A 19,199-nucleotide genomic window follows, 5' to 3' on the forward strand; every position below is an offset into this window, starting at 1 on the left:
CACAGAGCTATTATGTGACAGACTGAAACCCGGGTCGGCTGACTCCAGAAACCCCTTCCACCCTCGAAGGTGCCAATCACTCCACAGGCCCATAAACTATAACTGCAATTTGCTAAGAAAATGAATCAAGACAAGCCATCAGATTAAAACAACGAAACACAGTAGTTTGATTCATTTCCCACCAACTACACCAGGGACTATAGGATAGGCCCCCGGTGAGTGACATTAGTGTCAGTAAAGATCATCCGCTCTTACTGACCATCCGTGGACAGAGAGGCGCAGACCTCACCCTCTACAAAGCAGGCAGAGAGAGCCTGTGTCAAGCAATCAGAAGCAGACTTGTTTATTCCTCAACACTCCTGCTCCAAAGTCACCAAGAGATACACAACTCTGTGGAGGATACACTGATTAAAACGCAGGGGGACAAACCACAGGCCCAGCTCCCAGCGCCTGCCAGCCACACATCAGGTGCTGTCTACAGTATTGCTGGACTGGAACAGAACTTGAACTCCAGCTGTTTATACAAAGTAAAATCTAAAATTGCTAAAGTACCTCTTCATGGGTCCTAGAATTTCCACTACACCAGTTTATTATGGAATCCACTATATTTTATTATTACACATTTCAATCAGTATTTATAGTGATTTTATAGTTTTTAAACTCATGATCTTATTTTGTACTGTTTTTACTGTTTACAAATATACATTAAACTAAAGAAGACAGAGAGATGGTATCTATCTAAATTTACCTGCATTGGGATTAGTATCATTTTATCCGAAACAACAAATTATAAACCACATGTGAAAAGTCGGTTGAAGTGAATACAACTCTTTGAAGCAGTACTTGATTTTATGCACGTGTTCCCCCCAAATTAGATGTAAATCAAAAGTAGGGAGAACACACTCTTTGTTAAGGGTCCTAAGGAAGCTTGCTAATTAAGAGATTCCTACACGAAGGGCATGGATGCCAGGCCGCTCAGCTGGTACTAGCTTTCCCACACACTGTATCAGAATTTTGCCGGTAAGATAGAACAGCTGATTCTTTGGGAATGAAAACTTTAAATAGCGAATAATTTGTCTCTTTTATGATACAGTCTATAACTATAGTTCATTATGATAAAGAAACACCGCCCTATTGAGAAGAAATGTGTCATTTCTTTTATCAGTATGGATTTGTAATGTGTATCACAGTATGTACTATTAAAAAACAAGACAGTATGTTGTGGGAAGGGAAAACAATTGTTGAAGATAAGCGTCAACTATTTGAAATGGGAACAAATATGGACATAAAAAAATTTTATGTGCAACATAAAAATAAGCACCCTTTTAATTTCAGAAACCTCACTTCCCATTTAAAAACATGTCTTCTTATTGTTGAAGATCCAGCATATGTATCAATTTTCAAGCTGCCATCCTATTTCATACAGATCTTAAAAAATGGCCAGGTTTCTAATTCTCTCTACTTACCCTTACTGAATTTCAACATGGTGCCCCCTCCAAATACATGATGTTGGTTATTAAAGCTTTTTTAAAAATAAATTTGTGCGGCCGGGCACGGTGGCTCACGCCAGTAATCCCAGCACTTTGGGAGGCCGAGGCAGGCAGATTGCCTGAGGTCGGGAGTTCAAGACCAGCCTAGCCAGCATGGTGAAACCCCGTCTCCACTGAAAATACAAAAATTAGCCGGGCCTGGTGGCATGCACCTGTAATCCCAGCTCGGGAAGCTGAGGCAGGAGAATCACTTGAACCTGGAAGGCAGAGGTTGCAGTGAGCCAAGATCGCGCCAATGCGCTCCAGCCTTTTATTAAGACAGAGCGAGACTCCATCTCAATAAATAAATAAATAAATAAATGTGTTTCTGAAGTAAAAAAAAAAAAAAAAACTCTCTGTATTTTTTAAATAAAAATTGTACTTAAGAGAATTAAGAATTCTTATCTCTTTGATATGTAGTTCCTCTCTCCAAGAACTACTGGGGTCCACTACCCTAACCTAGAGCCATCCTTCCTGAGAGAAATGCAGAAAAAAAATCCAACAGATGTTCAAAACAGCACACCCAATGGCTTTCCTGCCAGTCTCACTAAAGGTATCTTTTGCCTTTGATCCACTTCAAATGTTGACATTTGTCCATTTAAAGAGTACCAGCCAGTATGGACAAGTTCTCCATCTATGGACGGAACATATACATTCTCTCTTATAAATCTTGCTGTTCCAAATCTATGGCCCTCCTACTCTTAAAAACCCTGCCTTTCCCTGAAGGCTGATTTAGTGTAGACTAAGATTACAGAAATAGCAAAGCCTCTGTGGAGATTAGAAAAGTCAGATACACCTCCTCCCCATCTAAAAAAATCAACTAAGCTTAGCCGCAACGCATTGGTAATGAGAACAATACTGATAATTCTGGACTGTCTATGGCAATGAACACTTAAAAAGTCCAGAAGGGACACTGAAAATCAACAGACTGGCAACTCACGTTTCCACGTGAAACTCTGGGAGCCTGTATGATGAAATCAGACTACTTCGCTAATAGACAATTAGGCTTAAGAAATCTGAGTTGTTGGAGAAGTGAATAAGCATGTGGATAAAAGAAAAAAGTGATGTCAGCACTACATATTTCTAAACCTGTAATAATTTTAAAATAATGCTTACCTTTTCTGACTATGAAATTAATAAATGGTCAAAATAAATACTTTTAAAATGGCATAGGATGATGCAGTGGCTCACGCCTGTAATCCTAGCACTTGGGAGGCCAAGGCAAGTGGATCACTTGAGCTCAGGAGTTCGAGACCAGCCTGGGCAACGTGTCAAAACTCTGTCTCTGCTAAAAAATACAAAAATAAACAAATAAATAAATAAATAGCCAGGCATGGTGGCACGCACCTGTAGTCCCAGCTACTCAGGAGGCTGAGGCAGGAGAATCGCTTGAACCGGGGAGGCAGAGGTTGCAGTGAGCCGAGATCACACCACTGCACTCTAGCCTGGGTGACAGAGTGAGACTCTTGCCTCAAAAAAATACATAAATAAAAATAAATAAAAAAAAGATACAAAAAAATATAGAGATAAAAACACTTGAGAATCACATCACCCTGATACTGTTGTTAAGTTTCACTGATTTTCCTTTTTTCTCAACTAACATACACACTCTGGGGGGAAGAAAAAGGAAGGGAGCAATCCGTCCCTCCCTGCCTTCTGTGAGCACTGTACTGAGCACTGCTACTGACCTGGCCCATGCCAGTCCCAGCAACAATCCTTCAGAGGGGCGCCGCTCCTATTTCACCAACATGGACACTGGGGCCCGGCCCAGCCACTCCCAGATGTGCACCAATCGCCCGTCCTCCAGGCAGTGTGGTTTGGGGGCTTGACATTTGTTATCTTGTGACTTTTAAAATAATTCTAATCTTGAATTTAAAAACTCCCAAAGATTTCTTTGTCATAAGACAGGAAGTAGATTAAATACAGAGAACAAAGGAGAGGGCCAGACACTTCCCTGGGTAAGAGAACCAATGGTGGGCTCGGCGTCCTCCTCAGGGAACACCTTACTTAGTGTTTTCTGAGAAGGAAAAGTGACATCTCCAGGGTACTCAGGCTAGAGGAGGAGAATGACAATCAGACATGGACAGACTGCAGGAAGCCTCTGAAGTGAGGCCCTCAGATGCCTTTACTCTGGGAGATGCAAGTGATATGCACTCAGGGACATTTGCTCAGGCCTCACCTATAAAGGGTGGCTACCATCTAATCCACTCCGGTGCTGGGCGTTTACTATTTCCAGAGACGCCAATGTGAGGCCCTACTTCAGCTTCAAAGAAGCCTCTGGACACTGTCCCCAACCGCACTCCCAGCTCCTAGGCCAGTACCTGGCACTTCAGAGTCCTGAACGCACAATCACAACCAGCTGAGTGAGCCAACAAGAAACGAGTGGAGTGAATGAACGAGGTAAATAAAATGTACGTCACGGACAATTATGGAAACCACACTTCATGAAAACGATAATGGTGCTGGACAAAAGAGCAAAAGGGGCAAGTGAAACGCACAAGGAAATGAGGTGGCCGTGGGCACCCACGATGAGGCAGCAACCTGCATTTCTAATAGCACTGGGGTGCGCGTGGAGGAGACAGTGCTCTCTGCACAGGGCCTCTGATCACAGAGCGTGAAGACTCCCTTTTAAGCCCTTAGAGGTGAAGCATAAGAAAAGCAAAAGGGCCTGCCAAGTTCATGCAGTGAGTAGCCAGTTTCTGGAACTCGCTGCCTGAAAAAGGAAGTAGGAAAGACTGGAAATCGGTTCAGACAGCAGACCCCAAAGTAATTATGACCATTTATGTGCCCCTCCTTGGAACATTATTCAAATGGTTCTTCAACCTAAGTGGTTCCATAATTTGTTACCCTCCCCCGCACCCTATACACTTCCTTTTGAGGTCATAAGCTCCATATCTTCAAAATGTTCAGCCAGTAGCAACATCTATTTTAACTCAGAATGCCTGCTCTCCAAGCCCCCAAGCCCTCTCCAGGGCCCAGTGCCCAGGTGGGGAGCTGGCAGTGAGGTTCCTGAATGGGAAAGGAAACCCCCACACAGGCATGACCATGACACCTGGGTCAGTCAGCTACCAGTTAAGTGGGTTTTTTTTAAAAACTAATTGTTTTTAGTGGCAAAGTCTACATGCACATGGTTTAAAAATGAGATCCACACTAAGAAAAGGGTTTGCAATAGAAAGGAAGTTTTCTATCCCAGATGTTTCTTGGGGTGTATCCACTGTTAAAAGTTTCTTGTGTATCTTTTCAGGAATTTTTTAAGCACACACAAGCATAAATATGAGTTATTTTTCCTGAAAAAAAAAAAAAAAACAAAACAAAAACCAACAACCACAAAAAAAAACCAAAAAGGAGCAGGAATCATATTATCCATGCTACTCTGCATCTGGGTCTTTCCACTCCGCCAAGTGTCTGGGGCTCATTCCACTGCAGCTCTCATGGATGGGCCTCACTATTTACCTGTTACAGAGGGTCAGAGATGCTATACAATTTATTTAACCAGTTCCCAATGAAGGCTATTTAGGCTGTGCTCAGTCTGTTGTCATTATCAACTAGTTAAGGTTTTTAGAATATATAGGTAGATCTGAATCTACTAGTTAGGACCCCACTGGTTTTAAGGACAGTGATCCTCCTAATCCTACTTTGCTATTCATACTTCTAAATGAAAACAAACAAGAACAACCCTCACCTCTCCATCACTCTATTTAAAAGGTCTATACTCCAGAAAAATATTCTTACCCCTTCAATGCTGAAACAGACAATAGACACAAACATTAACATCGGTTTTAATCTCATTTTTTCTCAACCCTTTTACTAGGGCTACTAAAATAAAGTGCTTTGAATATATACTCTCTCCAACTCTGGGCAAGATGCTACTAGCTAATAAAAAGGCCAAAGGCACCCCGGGCTAGGAGATGCAGAACTGGGCCCAGGTGACAATAGCTCCAGGTGCATCCACTGGGTGTCATCTCATTCCAGACAGGAGTGACAAGGAAGACCCTCCCACAGTTGCCGTGGCTACAGTCCTTCTCATTTAGGGCCTTCACAGACATGCTGGCCTTCTATACTGTCTACCTGAGGAAGTGCACGACTCACCTCTCAGAAATCAGGAAGCTACAGACATTAATTCCCAAAACATTCTGGCTTCCTTGAAGAAAGTGTTCAACCTTTACTGCTTCCAAAGTTAAGACCCTTTCCCAAGACTAGTAAACAATCTTCCCAAAGCCTTTTTCAAATCATCAGTTCACATGGTGTGAAAATATATTAAATTCTACATATTAAACTGTTAAAATTATAATCAAAACAAATGCTAAATATTTATAAGCTGCTAGCATTTTATATATGAGCAAAGACTTCAGGAAAAGCAGATATTTTATAAACTCAAATTACCCAGCATATAAAAATATTCAAAACACAATACCTCATCCAGCTCCTGAAGAGACATGTTGTTCCCATCAGTCCCATCCAGTTAGGGAAAGCAAAAAGAAAGCAGCATGGGACAGACAGACAGACAAGGCATGGTCAGTTGAGAAAACACTGAGATTTTAAGCTGACTAAATATAAAGATCCACTAAGCAAGGCATTTTAAAATCTCCTTTTGATTCTTCTTTTTCAGAAAGAAGCTACATCAATATGTGCTTTAACTTTTATTTACTGTGGTTGTTCTGAAAATGAGCTAGGAAACAAGCAAAAAAGGACTGTAAATATTAAAATACACTGGAAACAGATAAAACACACTTGCTTTGGTTTCACTAAAATATGCTGTTAATCTGTTTCATAAACACCAAATATCACATACAATACCACATTCTAATTTCCCTTAGGAAAATAAAATAAGAGAGCAGAGCTAAAATGTAATTTTATCATGTTAAATAAATGTATATTTTAACATGTAAATCAGACCTGCAAATGCAACAAAATTAAAAAATGAATGACCCACAAAAATTGTCTGTAGCTGTATTCAGATAACATGTGAGTGACCACATATGTAAGGTCTCTGCAAATTACATCCCGCAGACACGGCTTCATCCCTGGTACTAAGAGAGCTGAGAAACCACTCTTTCCCGGAGAGAGACACAGGTGGCAAAATAAAAGAAAAACTCTTACCATCTCTTGGTATGTATTATTATTAGCTAGAAAGCGTACAGTTATTCATAAAGCTCTTATAAAAGCAAGCAAACGAGACAAAACAAAAGGTAAGAATAAATTTTTTCTTTTAGGGGGAGGGGGAAGGGAGAAGCATGACACCAGAGGGTTAAGTTTCAATTGAAAACTAAATGTTCTTTTTTAGATCAACATGGAACTCTAGCTTCTGGACCGACATTTACTAATGACAGATAATCTAAACAACTAGGTCTTTTTTTTGTACAGTATTGATCACTGAAATAATCAGTGGTGAAATTCAATAATCAATTGTGTTTTTTATGTTTAGCAGTAAATTTAGAAAATAGAACATAACTTCCTTATTTAAAAATAGTGCAAATGAAGCTGCTCTATCAGGGTCAAAATATTATTAAACAATGATAGCAATAAAAATGTAATCAAACTTTACTCCATGTAAAAATTCAATTAGATGACATTATGAAAAGCTGCAAATCCTCTTCATTCCTTCCACAATTTTCTATGAGAGCAAAAAAGAACTCTATACACACCCTGCCATAATAGTAGTACTAGACGATATTAATAAATCAAATGGAAAGCTGATTTAATTACCTTTTACTTTACAAAGAAAAATGTTTTTAGTTTTTAAAAGCTTAACATTAAGAGAACATTAAAATCTTTTATTAATAAAACATGATGCAAGACAAAATCCCTAACTTGAGTATCTCAGTCTTCCTATTCTGCAGCGGCTCCCTGGCATTTAATCTTTGAACGATGTACTATTGCAAACCTCGGTTAAAATCTCTGCTGCACATGTGCCTATGCTCTTGGATTATTAACCGAGCACACATACCCTGATCTTCTGATTTCTACAATTATTAGTTGATAAGAGGTGAAATCAGAATCATGGGATTCTAGGGCTAGAAATAACTCTTTTCTTACAAATAAGAAAACTAAGCTTCAAAATGTATAAATGCATTGCTCGAAGCCACAGAGCTTGTTAATGGTCAGACTGGGGACAGACCCAGGTGTTCAGGTCTCTTTCCACCCCACCCTCCAGCCTCTCTAATTTTATTAACAATTCAGGGAATTACTTGTGATAGGCAGCTACCACCACATCAGGAATATTACATTAAGGTCACCTTTTCAAAGACCCTCCCCACTATTCTGCTACTTAAAAATAGAAGGCTTTCAAACCTCTGCCTGCCACCAAATTACCAGGAAATTTAGTCAAGACCTGAATTAAAACATTTAGAATTACCATCAAGAAAGACCAAAATAAAGCCAAATGAAAACACGTTACTACACATCATCACCTTCTAAATCTTTATAATGTCTAAATCTAGGTTTTTGACCTGCCAATGGCATGCAATCAACCAAACATTGAAAACTCCAAGTAGCATGTGGAATTTATAGTCTAAAGAACTTTCTACATAAAACTGAAAAATAAGTGGAAACCCATCTGTGTTTACTCAGGAAGTCTGGAAAAGTTGAGCAAAATGAGTTGGAAACACAGGTCTATGCTATAGTGATATTTACTTTATTTCCGTTACTGCCAAAATAAAAGTTTGCTTCACTTTTATCCAACAAAGTACCCTTATTCTCAAAGTAAGCCTCACTACTCCCATGGAATCTTTAAAAGCAGAAAAGCAAGTAGATCTAAAGAGAACTATATAATGATTTCATACTTGGATTCTAAAGACAGAGAACTAATTTTCCAACAGACTCAGCTTGTACTAAAACTTAGAATCTTCAATCTGCAAGTTAAAATTGACTATGTAAGGTCTGTAAAGTGAGATAAAGAAAGACGCTAACCTATTGCAAGAAAAAAAATTGTATTAAAACAATAGGTCCTTCCATTTTCCAGAATCTGCAGCACAAGTTCTGAAAATGCAGCCAACGCCAGAGTGGCCTCGGAGGTGAGCACGGGGCTCTGAAGCCAGGTTTGCCAGAGTTCCAATCACAGCCCCCAACCCATCAGGTGGGTGACACTGGGCCAGTTTCCTACCTCCTCTAAAATCTGTTTCCTTATCTGTGTCTGAGAAAAATAATAGTACTTATTTGATAGAGCACTGTGAAGATGAGCTGAGCTCACACACGGAAAGGGCTTAGCCCAGAACCAGGCACAAAGGAAACTCTCCATAAATCTTAGCGAATATTGTAGTCAAGCCTGAATAAGGACCTCAGGTTTCTTATAACCATAGTTAATCCTTAATTTCCTTTCTTTCCTAAAGCACACATTTTATTAAAAATAATGTGCTTACGTTTCAAACTCATCTAAGACCAATTAACTCTACCTCCCAATTATAGATTATGCATTATTTTAAAGCAGAGTATAGATTAGGCAGTAAACACTAACAAAGTAGCTCCAACCCCTATATTAGATCCATTCCCGGAGATCGAAGGAAACCACACAAATCCATGCAGAATTTCATCAGATCAGAAGAGCATCTCAGTATCTACCTTTCATTCGTTTCTTTATGACTTTACAATTTATTTTGAATAATTGTTTAGCTTCATAAATCCATTTCAGTTTCCTAAAGCCAAGCTGCTTGAATGAGTTGCTACCTTAAAACCTGCACTTGGCTGGCATAATAATGTGAAAGTTACTTTTGCACAGTCCTGGGGCTACTTCTAAGGATTTCTGTCAGTAACCTTGGACTGACAGCTACAACACTGTTGACTATGAATTTCTCCTTTTCAAATTAAAGCTAAAGTCAGGAGAAACAATGTATTAAAGCAGAACTTGAGAAAATACTGTTGAATCGATAGGGCTGCTGGAAATCACCTAACTCAAACCCCTCAGTTTACAAATGAGGCAAAAAATGTCCAAAAAGATTAAAGTCTTGCCTAAGGACACACTCTGAGCCTGCAGCAGAACAGGACTTAGGCCTCAATTCTCAGATTCAATTCTCAGTGCTCTTTCCTTTATTTCATGCTGCCCTGAGGCGTGAACGTGATGGGGCACTCAAAACTGAGGCCAGAGCAAAATGCATGGGAAATACAACTGCATTTTGTTAGGAGTGTATAAAGTCAAACCTGTCTGCTTTTAACAATTAGTTTTACTAACATTAATACAACTAAGAACACAAAAAAGTAGAATTTTGCTCAGTTCTGGGTGCTGAAATTTAAAAAGGATACAGAAAAACTAAACATCATTTATAGGAAAAAAGCGTAACCACTCTGAGCCAGGACTGCTAAGCCTGGAAAAAACTCTGGGTAACAAGGCTGCAGGGTTACCAGACAGAAGGAAGACCCGAAGGAACCAAACTAAAAGCAGGACCCCAGGACACAAATAGTTGGGATTAACAGGCAAAGACTTTTTAGTGGTAAAAATCATGGAGCTGCTGGCATTTTCCATCATTGTCATAGAACATAGCCAAATAAGGGGATTATCACAAATGGGGACATTGGGCCAAATGACCTTTAGGTCGCTTCTGGCCCTTGAGGCTTTGTGTTTATCTGGTCACTGCGTATCTTCCTTAAATTCCTGTTTATTTGACATATTTGCCTGAATGCTGCAAAACCCTGTATGCATGCACAGGTACACACAATAACCCCACTACAACAACCAAATTCTAGTTTTTTCCCTCAAACTACGATGCAAAAAATGAATGTTTAAATTTTTTGAATGACATGGCTTTAGGTGTGCTTTGCTTTGAGGTGTAAGATACACACTACTCTGCAATTAATTTCTGCAGCTTTTTCCTGAAATAAAGATGTCAAAATTCAGGATTACAATTTTTTTTTAAAAATCTGTTATTTTAGGTGTATTTTTAGTTGGTATCAAATGCATCAAGATCAAAGTCTACAGCTTTTTCTTCTAATTAGAAACTTAAAATTCCAGGTTATTATTTTTTAAATTAAGTTAAACTCAGGTTTAGTTTCTTCCTTTCAAATTGCCTGAGTGTTAGATATGTATTTACAAATTGCCTCTTTTTAACTGTTTTACTTTACTATAACAAATATACTTATTTTAAGTTTCTATTTAAAAATTTTCAAACATGCAGAAAAGCCTACAAAATGGTAAAATGTCCCCCACATACTCATCACTAGACTCAACAACGAGTAACAATTTGCCTTATTTGCTTTCTCTATTTTTGGAGGGGTTTAAGGACTTAGGTAAGACGCCTTGACGTTTCACCACTAAACATTTCAGCAGGCATCTCTAATAATATTAGCAAATGTAATGTATTATAATTAATTCCTTAATGTCACCTAATACCTAGTCCATATTAAAAATTTGACAGATACGGTATTGTTTGGTTTGCTACATGGCTTTGAAATTTACAAGTCAGAAACAAGGCTTTAAATTTTTTATGAGCTAGATATGCAGTGAAAAGCATTGCTAAGAGTTACTCAATAGTTTTTACAAATTGTGTTAAACATGGCTTTTGCTTCAAAATGTTTATAAAGCTTTTCCAACTTCCAGAAAAGTTGAAAAAATCATAACCTCTAGTCTCTTGTTAGCATTTGGCCGTACTGTGTGCAGAAATAGATTTTGTAAGAATCACCTGTAAGCAAAGTGAAGCTGTAACACTTCAACCCTAAATACTTCAGAAATTTATGACATGCCATTTTTTAACACAATTAAAATATATAAATCTGTGTTTTCTTTTTAAATTTTAATTCAGGCAAACTATGTTTGTTAGACTGCAACACCTATTTTTTAGATAGTATGAATTGACTATAAGGATATTTTAAATGATACGACTGCTTTCAATGATCTGAGAAAGATTTTAAATGGTCAGACTAATATAAATATTAACATTTTCAATGGTATGACATTTAGAAAACATTTTTTAACGTTCTTAGAAATGTATTTTTAGTTGGGTTTGGGTTTAGAAATCTATTTTTAAAAAACTGTGAGTTAGCTAAACGTATCTGTATATACCCTGACATATCTATTTTTCCAAACTGTATACTTTAGCTATCCATTTTTAATTATTTTGCTTAGCTTATTTTTTTAAATTGCCTAAATTAGAAAATAATTTTCTAAAGCGGTTTGATTCAGAGATGCACTTTTAAAAAGCTTTCCGTCTCAGATACTAGGTTTTTAAACTGTCTGACTTAATGAGGGAAAACAAAAACAAACAAAAAAAAAACCTTCATGTTACCCAAAGGTTCAGGGTATTTTGAACCTTAATGATTAAAAATTGAAAAATAAACAATATGTTTTTCAATCAATTAAAACTGATACCTTAGAAATCTTTATATGAGTTTCAGTAGTTTTTGAGGCAGCACAAAATCAAGTCACTTAAGGAACATGTAGTTCTTATTTAACATTACTAAAGTTCCATTAAGGAATTGTATTCATCCAATTTCTACTCGATTTCTTGGCTTACTTCTTCTTCAAAATTGGCGCTAGAATTAGCCCATTTCTATGCTACCAGACATCTTTACATTTATTTCAATATAATGTAATTCCTTTCAATTTATAAATGTAAAAAAAACCCCTTCAACTTAATTAATTGAAACCTCAAACACACTCTGTCCCTATTTCTAGGCTTTTTGACCTGAGTTTACATGCTTTTATTCCTGAAACCGCTCACATGGCTTAAAATGACTTTTCAATCAGTTATATGGCCAAAGACATTCTCCACCTGTGACTTACAAAAAGGAGAAACTGTCTTTGTAGACATGATAATCATGACATATGGCAAAATTTTCCTGAAGCATTTAGATAAAGTCATAAAGAAAAAAATAAACTGGCAATAAAGTCCCTAAGAGGTGAAATAAATGTTCCAAAATTGCCTAATATCAAGCATAATACCCAAGAATGTGGTCCTGGGATGGCTATTCCCCGCCTGTTCCAACGCTGCTTCTATTCCAACCTAGCCTGCCTACAGCAGGTAGCCTGAACTACAGCCAGTTTCATAACTTCACTTTTCAATTGAAGACATTACAGAGCTAACGATCACTGTCTGGTATAGATCATCCAGACCCGCCCCTTATTTAACAGAGCAGTAAACTGAGGCTCAGAAAGGGAAAAGTAGCCCCCATTAAAAACAAACCCCAAACAGTAATTTTTCCAGGACCACCCTTAAAAAACGCTACTGCTAGGCTAACTAAAGGTTCTGGCTAATTTAAAAAAAAGTGCTAATTTACGGGGTTAATTTTCACATAAACCTCCTCGGCTTTTTTAAAAAGTTCGAATGGAGAGGAAAGCTTAATTTCCCGTCTGGGAAATGGAAAGTGAAGAGGCTAGCACCTTGAGTCTCACAAACGCAAGCTCCCAGGAAGAACAGTGAGGCAATTATTCATAGGGAACAAGGCCACACAGAGGGCTGCGGGGCCGTTAAAAGAAAATGGGCGGAAAAACAAAACAAAACAAAACAACAACACAACTCCCTCCTCTTTGAGGGGAGGGAGTCGTTCATTTGCAGGGATTTGGGTCTACGATCCCGCGACCCAGCCATTAGGACCAAACTGAGGCTCATTATTGGGGGGAGGGGAGCTTCAAACAAACGAAACAAAAAGGCTTCAGAAAGGCCCAATGCTTCCCAATGTTAGCGTTAAAACATATGTAAATTACAGGCGGCCTGTAGCGCAGTGACGCCAAGGCGGGGGGTGCGGGGGGGGGGGTGCTGCGGAAGTGAGGAGAAGACGAGGCAGAGGTGGAGCTGCGGCCTCACAGCACCGCTTTTTCCCCATCCAGGGTTACAGATGCCCCCTGACTCTAGCCAAGAGATCTTATTATTCTTAGTCTTATTATTCTTATCTTCTTTTTTTAAACAGAGAGACAGACAGAGACAGACAAACAGGCAGAGCCGCAGTGCACACGGTCCGTGTGTCGGAGAGGCCGCCAGGAGACTCACCGCAGCAATGCTACGTGAATGCAGAGGGCTGGAGGTGGTGTGACTACTCACTTGCTCGGCTAACAGCTGCCGGTTTTGGATGGAATTATTCCGCAACAACAAGAAAGCGTCGGTTAAACGCCTGGTGGCCATGTCTCACCCTTTGCGACCCCCCTCTCAGGGGCCCCCCGCCCACTTATATTCCTGATTTATTCACTTTCTTTCTCTTGGCCCGGCTGGCCCACCCTTTCACGGAAGCTTCTCGACAAGGCCTCAGGCCTCAAGCCAAAAAGATGCAGCTGTGCGCTTCGCCAAAGCGCAGAGACCCCTCCCCAAATAACTGCCTAGGCTTTCCAATTGTCTGACTCCCCCTACCCAGGACAGACTTCGATCTCTAAGCACTTGAATCCCCCCAATCCTTGCGTTGCGATCCAACGTCCCAGAGACCCCACCCCAATCCAACCTTGGATCTACAAGCGTCTAACTCTCCAATCCGGCTCTAGACTGGGAGGGCCTGAAGCCCCCTACTCCCTGAGACCCCCCGAAGGTCTTTGCTCTCTACCCCTAACTTTGGCTCGTAAGCGTCTAGGCCGTGCCCTGAGGTCTGGCTGTGACTCAGTTTCCGCACCAGAGGCCTGGCCTAGGCCCTCTTTGGACAACCGGAGACAGGCTTGGGGCCTGGACTCGAGGGCGCCTGCAGCTCCCTTCTGGGGACTTGTCTGAGCCTGCTGAGGCCCTGCCCGACCTCCTGACCCCTTCCTTTCCTGGACGGCCTGGTCCTCCACTGCCAGCAGGCTGCCGGCCTGCAAGAAGACAGCAGGGCCTGCCTCCCCGGCCTTCTCACTCCTCTTCTCCGGCTCCCTCCATCCCCGGATCTGACTGCAGCTCAGCCCCGGGCCGTTTCCGTGCTGTGGTCCCGGGTTCTGGCGTCCCCCCTGGCCCTCTTCCTGTCCGTCCCTCGCGAGTGCCCCCCTGCGACGCTCGCAAGCCTTGCTCGCAACGTTCCGGGCGCGGGAGCTCCCTGCACTCCTGCCCCGGGGCACGGGAGTGCCCCGCCCTCTCCCGGGGTGCTCCTCGGGCGCCCTGTTTCGCCTTCCCCAACTGGGTCCAGGCACTAGGAGCAGGTCAGCGAGCAGGCCTGAGCCTGGGGAGCGTGGCCCCCAGGCTGCAAACCGCTGCCAGGGCCCTTGGTCCCTGCATTAGAGTAGAAGTTGCGCGGCAGGCAAATTTGGGCTCCCCAAGAACCGAAGTTTTGGGTGCGGGGAGTTGGAGCGGGAGAGGAAAAGTTGGAGACGACTGCCTCTGCAGGCCGAGCACGCTCTACTGCAGGCGGCGGCGCTCGCTTTTTTTTTTTTTTTTTTCTTTTTTCCCACTCTGAAAAAAGATGTATCTGACAACCAGGAGGAAATAAAAGGAAAAAAAAAAAAAAAAAGCAAGAACTCCAGGCAGCCTGGCCGCGCCGCAGCCGGCAGTCGGGGGTCGTCGGGGGCGCCCGCCCTCCCCAGCTGCCGCTTTCTGTAGGGGGCACTGCAGGGTCGTGGAATCTCAAGTGGAAAAGTTACCCGAAAACTTTGACACCTCCCACCCCCCTCCCCGCGAAAAAAATCTCTGTTCCCTGCCTGGGCCCTGGCCCTGCGCCCCCCGCGCCCCGGGACGGGTTTCCCATGGTTGGCCGGGCCCGGGGCGCCCTAAGCACCCCGACTTGCCGCCCCGGGCCAGGTCGGCGGGGTTCGTGCAGGGGCTCCGCGGGGCCGCGTCGGGCAGGGGCCGCCCGGGCCCGAGCACGGCACCCAGAAACAGGCTGGCGCCCCGCGACGGAGACCCGGGTCCGGCCCGGAGCCGCCCGGGAGGCTTGAGGCCAAAGGCCTGGCCCCGCTCGCGGCCGGAGCGGGTCGAGGGCGCAGAGCTGTGCGGCCGCGCCTTCCGGGCCCCGGGCCTGTGCAGGGCCGGCTTCCCCTTGCCGGGCGAGGCTGCGGGCCGGGCTCCGGTGCGGGGTTCCAACAAAGGAACGAGGCCCCAGAAGCGCCCCCCACGCGTCCTTTGTTTCTGCGTGGAAGAAACTTTACACACGTGTGTGTTTTCCGAGGGTTTCCCGTGTGCTGAGCGCTTGCAAAGCGGAGTCGCGCCCGGGAGACGCGAAGCCGGTGCCCGCGGCTCACCCAGGGACCCCAGCCAGACAGCGGCACCCGCGGGGCGCGTGCGGGACCCCCAGGCGACCGGGGGAAGCGCCGGTAACCGCCCACCCCCGTGCTTTTTCTCTCACGGAGAATGTTCCCGCGCGTTCGTTGTGCAACTAAAAATTAATGTGAAACATATCCATTGAGGCAAATAACAAAATGCATACAACGAAACCCACAGAAAATCGAGAGAGCCGCGAGCAGGGCTGGGCGAGTTCACTGTGAGGACCGGCTCTGGCTTCCGCGTTGCGCGGAGAGCAGGGCGCTCGCCCGGGGACGCTTCGCAGCGGTGGAAGATTCGGGCGACAGGGAACCGGGTCGCCGCGCGGGCCGGGCTGGGGGCTGCAGGGACTTGCTGACAGGCCATCCAAAGACAGAGGCCCTGGGGAGGGAGATTCGGGGAGCCCGTGTGCTTAGCGCAGCGCCCCGGGAAATATTTGCCCAATAAGGGAGAGTTCTGTCCCCACACCGCGGCAGAACCCCCCTGCGAGCTCTGACCCCAGTAGCACGGCCAAGCCCACCCCCACCCCGCTCCCCCCTTTAGGGGATAGATATTTGTAAATAACAACTGAGCTGGTCGTCGGTAGGAGAATCAGATTAGAAACATGGTCCCCACTCTCTATCTCCCCAGCACTCATCACCTCACAAAGCGGGGGGCGGGGGCGGGGGGGACTTGTTTACTTTTCCTGGCGCTCTTCCCCAGGCTAGAACGTGATCTTCTTCCTACGCAGGGACAGTGTTTTATTCATCTTTGTACCCACTGCCATCTCATCTGGCTTGGAACAGGCTCCGGATAAATATTTTTTAAATACGTGCATGAATTAATGAGAGACTCGAGATTTAGTCCCCAAACTCTCTGACCTCCCTCGAGTGACTTTAAGCCTTTAGAGCCCTTATCTGCTAAGAAAGAAAGAAAAAAATGTGGGTTTTTCGTAATCCTCGTAATCCGTGCCCTGTCTACTTCTCTGGGGTTATTGTGAAGATCAAATAAGATAAGTGGAAACTCTTTGTAAACTACCAGGTGCTGAGCAAATATTATATAGGATGGTTATTCATTCATTCCCTCCGTTCAGGAAGCTTAGCAAAGTAATTCCTGGTCTTGTGTTTCAGCAGATGGTGGTCGCCTTTCCTGGTCAGTCTTAAATATTTATTACAGGACAATCTCATTCTTACATTTAGGAGATCAATCAAGCTTCCATTTCTTTGAGCGAAATGAACACTGCTTGCACACAAATAATGGAAGAAAAACACTGGTATTCCCAAAACAGCCACCCCAAGCAACCCAAGAGCCTAACAGCGGGGAGGTCATGAAAATCCAAGAAATTGGCATAGCAGCCCAAAGGCAGCACCGTGCAGCTCTAACCAGGCCCCAAAGGCAGCACCGTGCAGCTCTAACCAGGCCCCAAAGGTAGCACCGTGCAGCTCTGACCAGGCCCCAAAGGCAGCACCGTGCTGTGGTTTAGGTATGGGATTGTGTGCCTGAAATAGTGTTAATGAAGAGGGAGCCCAGAGAGGGCATGCACCCCTGGCTCCAGTCACGTCCATGGTCCATGTTCGCCCTGACCCACACTGGAAGGGAGTTGGGGAAGGATGTAAATCATTACATTTGAATGTTCCTTGGCTGTTTTATTTTCCTGTCAAGTGACTTAAGCTTGATTTTTTGTTTTTTTTTTTTAAAAGCATTCCCCCATGGCCAAGTATGTGTTTCCTTGGAATTGAAATCTAGGTTGATGGTTTTACATTTTAAAAGCTTTCATTGTGACTCATTCTTGGCCTGGGCTAGGATTCGGTAACACTCCTCGGGCTTGGTGAGGCTCCGTGTCCTGTTTCTCGGGCTTCATACCCACTTTCTAACATTCTGCCAACGAATCCAATAAGTCACTTCTGGGGACAAGTGTTTCATTGTTTTCTTGTCATCTCATTCAGTGCAGGAGGAAGACCCAGTGAAGCCAGGCCATGGCTTGGGCAGGGTCAGGTTTTCAAGTACTGAGAGGGGATGGTTAGCACAACAGGTCAGCAGTGGGACACACACCCTTTGGTGAAAACAATTTAAATGAGATAGGGCTCATGAAGCCCTTATACAACCTCAGCATAGAGTAAGTGCTCCACAAATGGGCAATGTGATTTATGACAGCAGTAGTCTTACTGTTGGAAAGCTCACGTGGGCTCTGCTCTCCCTGGAAGGCATCATAAACTCCAAAGAGAATGGCATGGTATTGAGAACTGAACACTTGTAAATCTAAGCACATTTCCGAGCTTCTTGTTCTGGACCTTGGGAATCCAGATGTGTCTGCAATGCACTCTCATGTGGAAGAGGGGGCTAAGCAGTCTCAAAGACACCTTTTAACGTTGGCCTTTCTCCCACCTATAGAAAGACAGATGGTTGTTTGCTTATCAAGCAGCAAAAGCCCCCAGGCCTAACACATGTCTTGTCTGCACAGATCTGACATAACAGACACATTCGGGCCAGGTTCGGGTAACAGGAGTTGTGTGTTCTGTGTCCCCATATAGTTCCTCAAAACCTTGAGGATTTCCAACAACAGAAAACTCCCTGCCTGGGTCTGTCTTCAGCTATGATGCCTCTCCCAACAAGGGAGACTCCAGAGAGAGGCAACACTTTTGTTTTGTCTGGAGTCCCGTAGCTTTTAATACCAGACACTTCAATACAGTAGGCATTTCTAAAAATCTACCAGTGGCTGTGCCTATCTCTTGCCAGGCACTGCTAAAAGAATGAAACAGCAAAACTCTTGCCTTCAGGGAATTTGCATCTCCACTATCTCTACCCAAATTCTGGTTCTCATCATGTACATTTTCCCAGCAGCCTGCTAACAACCACCCGTCTCTTCCCTCCTCATCCTGCAGCCACAGTGACCTTTCCAATGCACAAATCTGATCATGTCACTGCCTGATTGAGGCCCTGAAACAGCTCCCTCTGGCCCATGCCAGCTGATCTCAAATGATGCTCAGCAGAAAACAGGTGCTCTAAGTTGAACCAAGCTGGGCATCACTAATATTAACTAATGATGGACTTTTCTTGGTTGTCAGAAAAAAAAAAAATGAAGCTAATTAATGGAATAGTCTCCATCTTAAGTGTTTCTCTTCTCACTTTCTCTTAAACCTTCAGTCCGTGCCACCACTTGGCTGTATTAGAATACAGTATAAGACTAGATCTGATGTATTCCAGAATCATGGATTTCATTACAATTTTTTTCCCAGAGATCAGTATTTCCTGGAGTTCTGCATTTAGGTTTTCTACGCTTTCCACATGGTGGAGTGCCCCCTGGTCATTCAAAGCCCTGCCCAACAGGCCCCACCCAAATGGTGAGCTTTTTTCTTTCCAGGACTTGGCTCACAGGCCTTTCTCTGCCTGGTGGGGGTAGTGGTGGGGGATGTGTCTTGCCCCTTCTGCTTGGTGAACCCCTCGTTCAAGACTTAGCACCCCCTACACTGTCAGGTGTGATAAATATTTGCGGAATGGATGAATGGATGGATTAATGCACAAAAGGTGAGATTAACTATATTAAGTGCTAGAGAATACCAGACAGTCAAGACTCAAAATGGGTGGAGAGATTAGGGCAGTTCCCTGTCCCCCTCACTCACCC

At 43.4% G+C, this 19,199-nt stretch overlaps 1 protein-coding gene across 11 annotated transcripts in view; it reads right to left on the minus strand.

Annotated features, from left to right (window-relative positions):
* Positions 1-14,539, minus strand: part of LOC100602030 (aminopeptidase like 1) — a 64,022-nt gene extending 49,483 nt beyond the window's left edge. For 3 of the 11 annotated variants that reach the window (XM_030825228.1, XM_030825224.1, XM_004090054.3), the window contains exon 1: positions 13,442-14,539. Coding sequence is in view for 8 of the 11 variants with exons in the window: in XM_030825224.1 (XP_030681084.1) it covers positions 13,442-13,573 (132 nt within the window). In the remaining 3 variants the exon portion in view is untranslated. Of the gene's footprint in view, positions 1-5,943; positions 5,956-13,441 lie in introns of all 11 variants that reach the window. The other 8 variants (XM_030825225.1, XM_003277499.4, XM_030825223.1 and 5 more) reach the window with 5 other exon arrangements.
* Positions 14,540-19,199: the final 4,660 nt, after the last annotated feature.

Source organism: Nomascus leucogenys, chromosome 13 (genome assembly GCF_006542625.1).
Source record: "Nomascus leucogenys isolate Asia chromosome 13, Asia_NLE_v1, whole genome shotgun sequence".
Taxonomy (NCBI): domain Eukaryota; kingdom Metazoa; phylum Chordata; class Mammalia; order Primates; family Hylobatidae; genus Nomascus; species Nomascus leucogenys.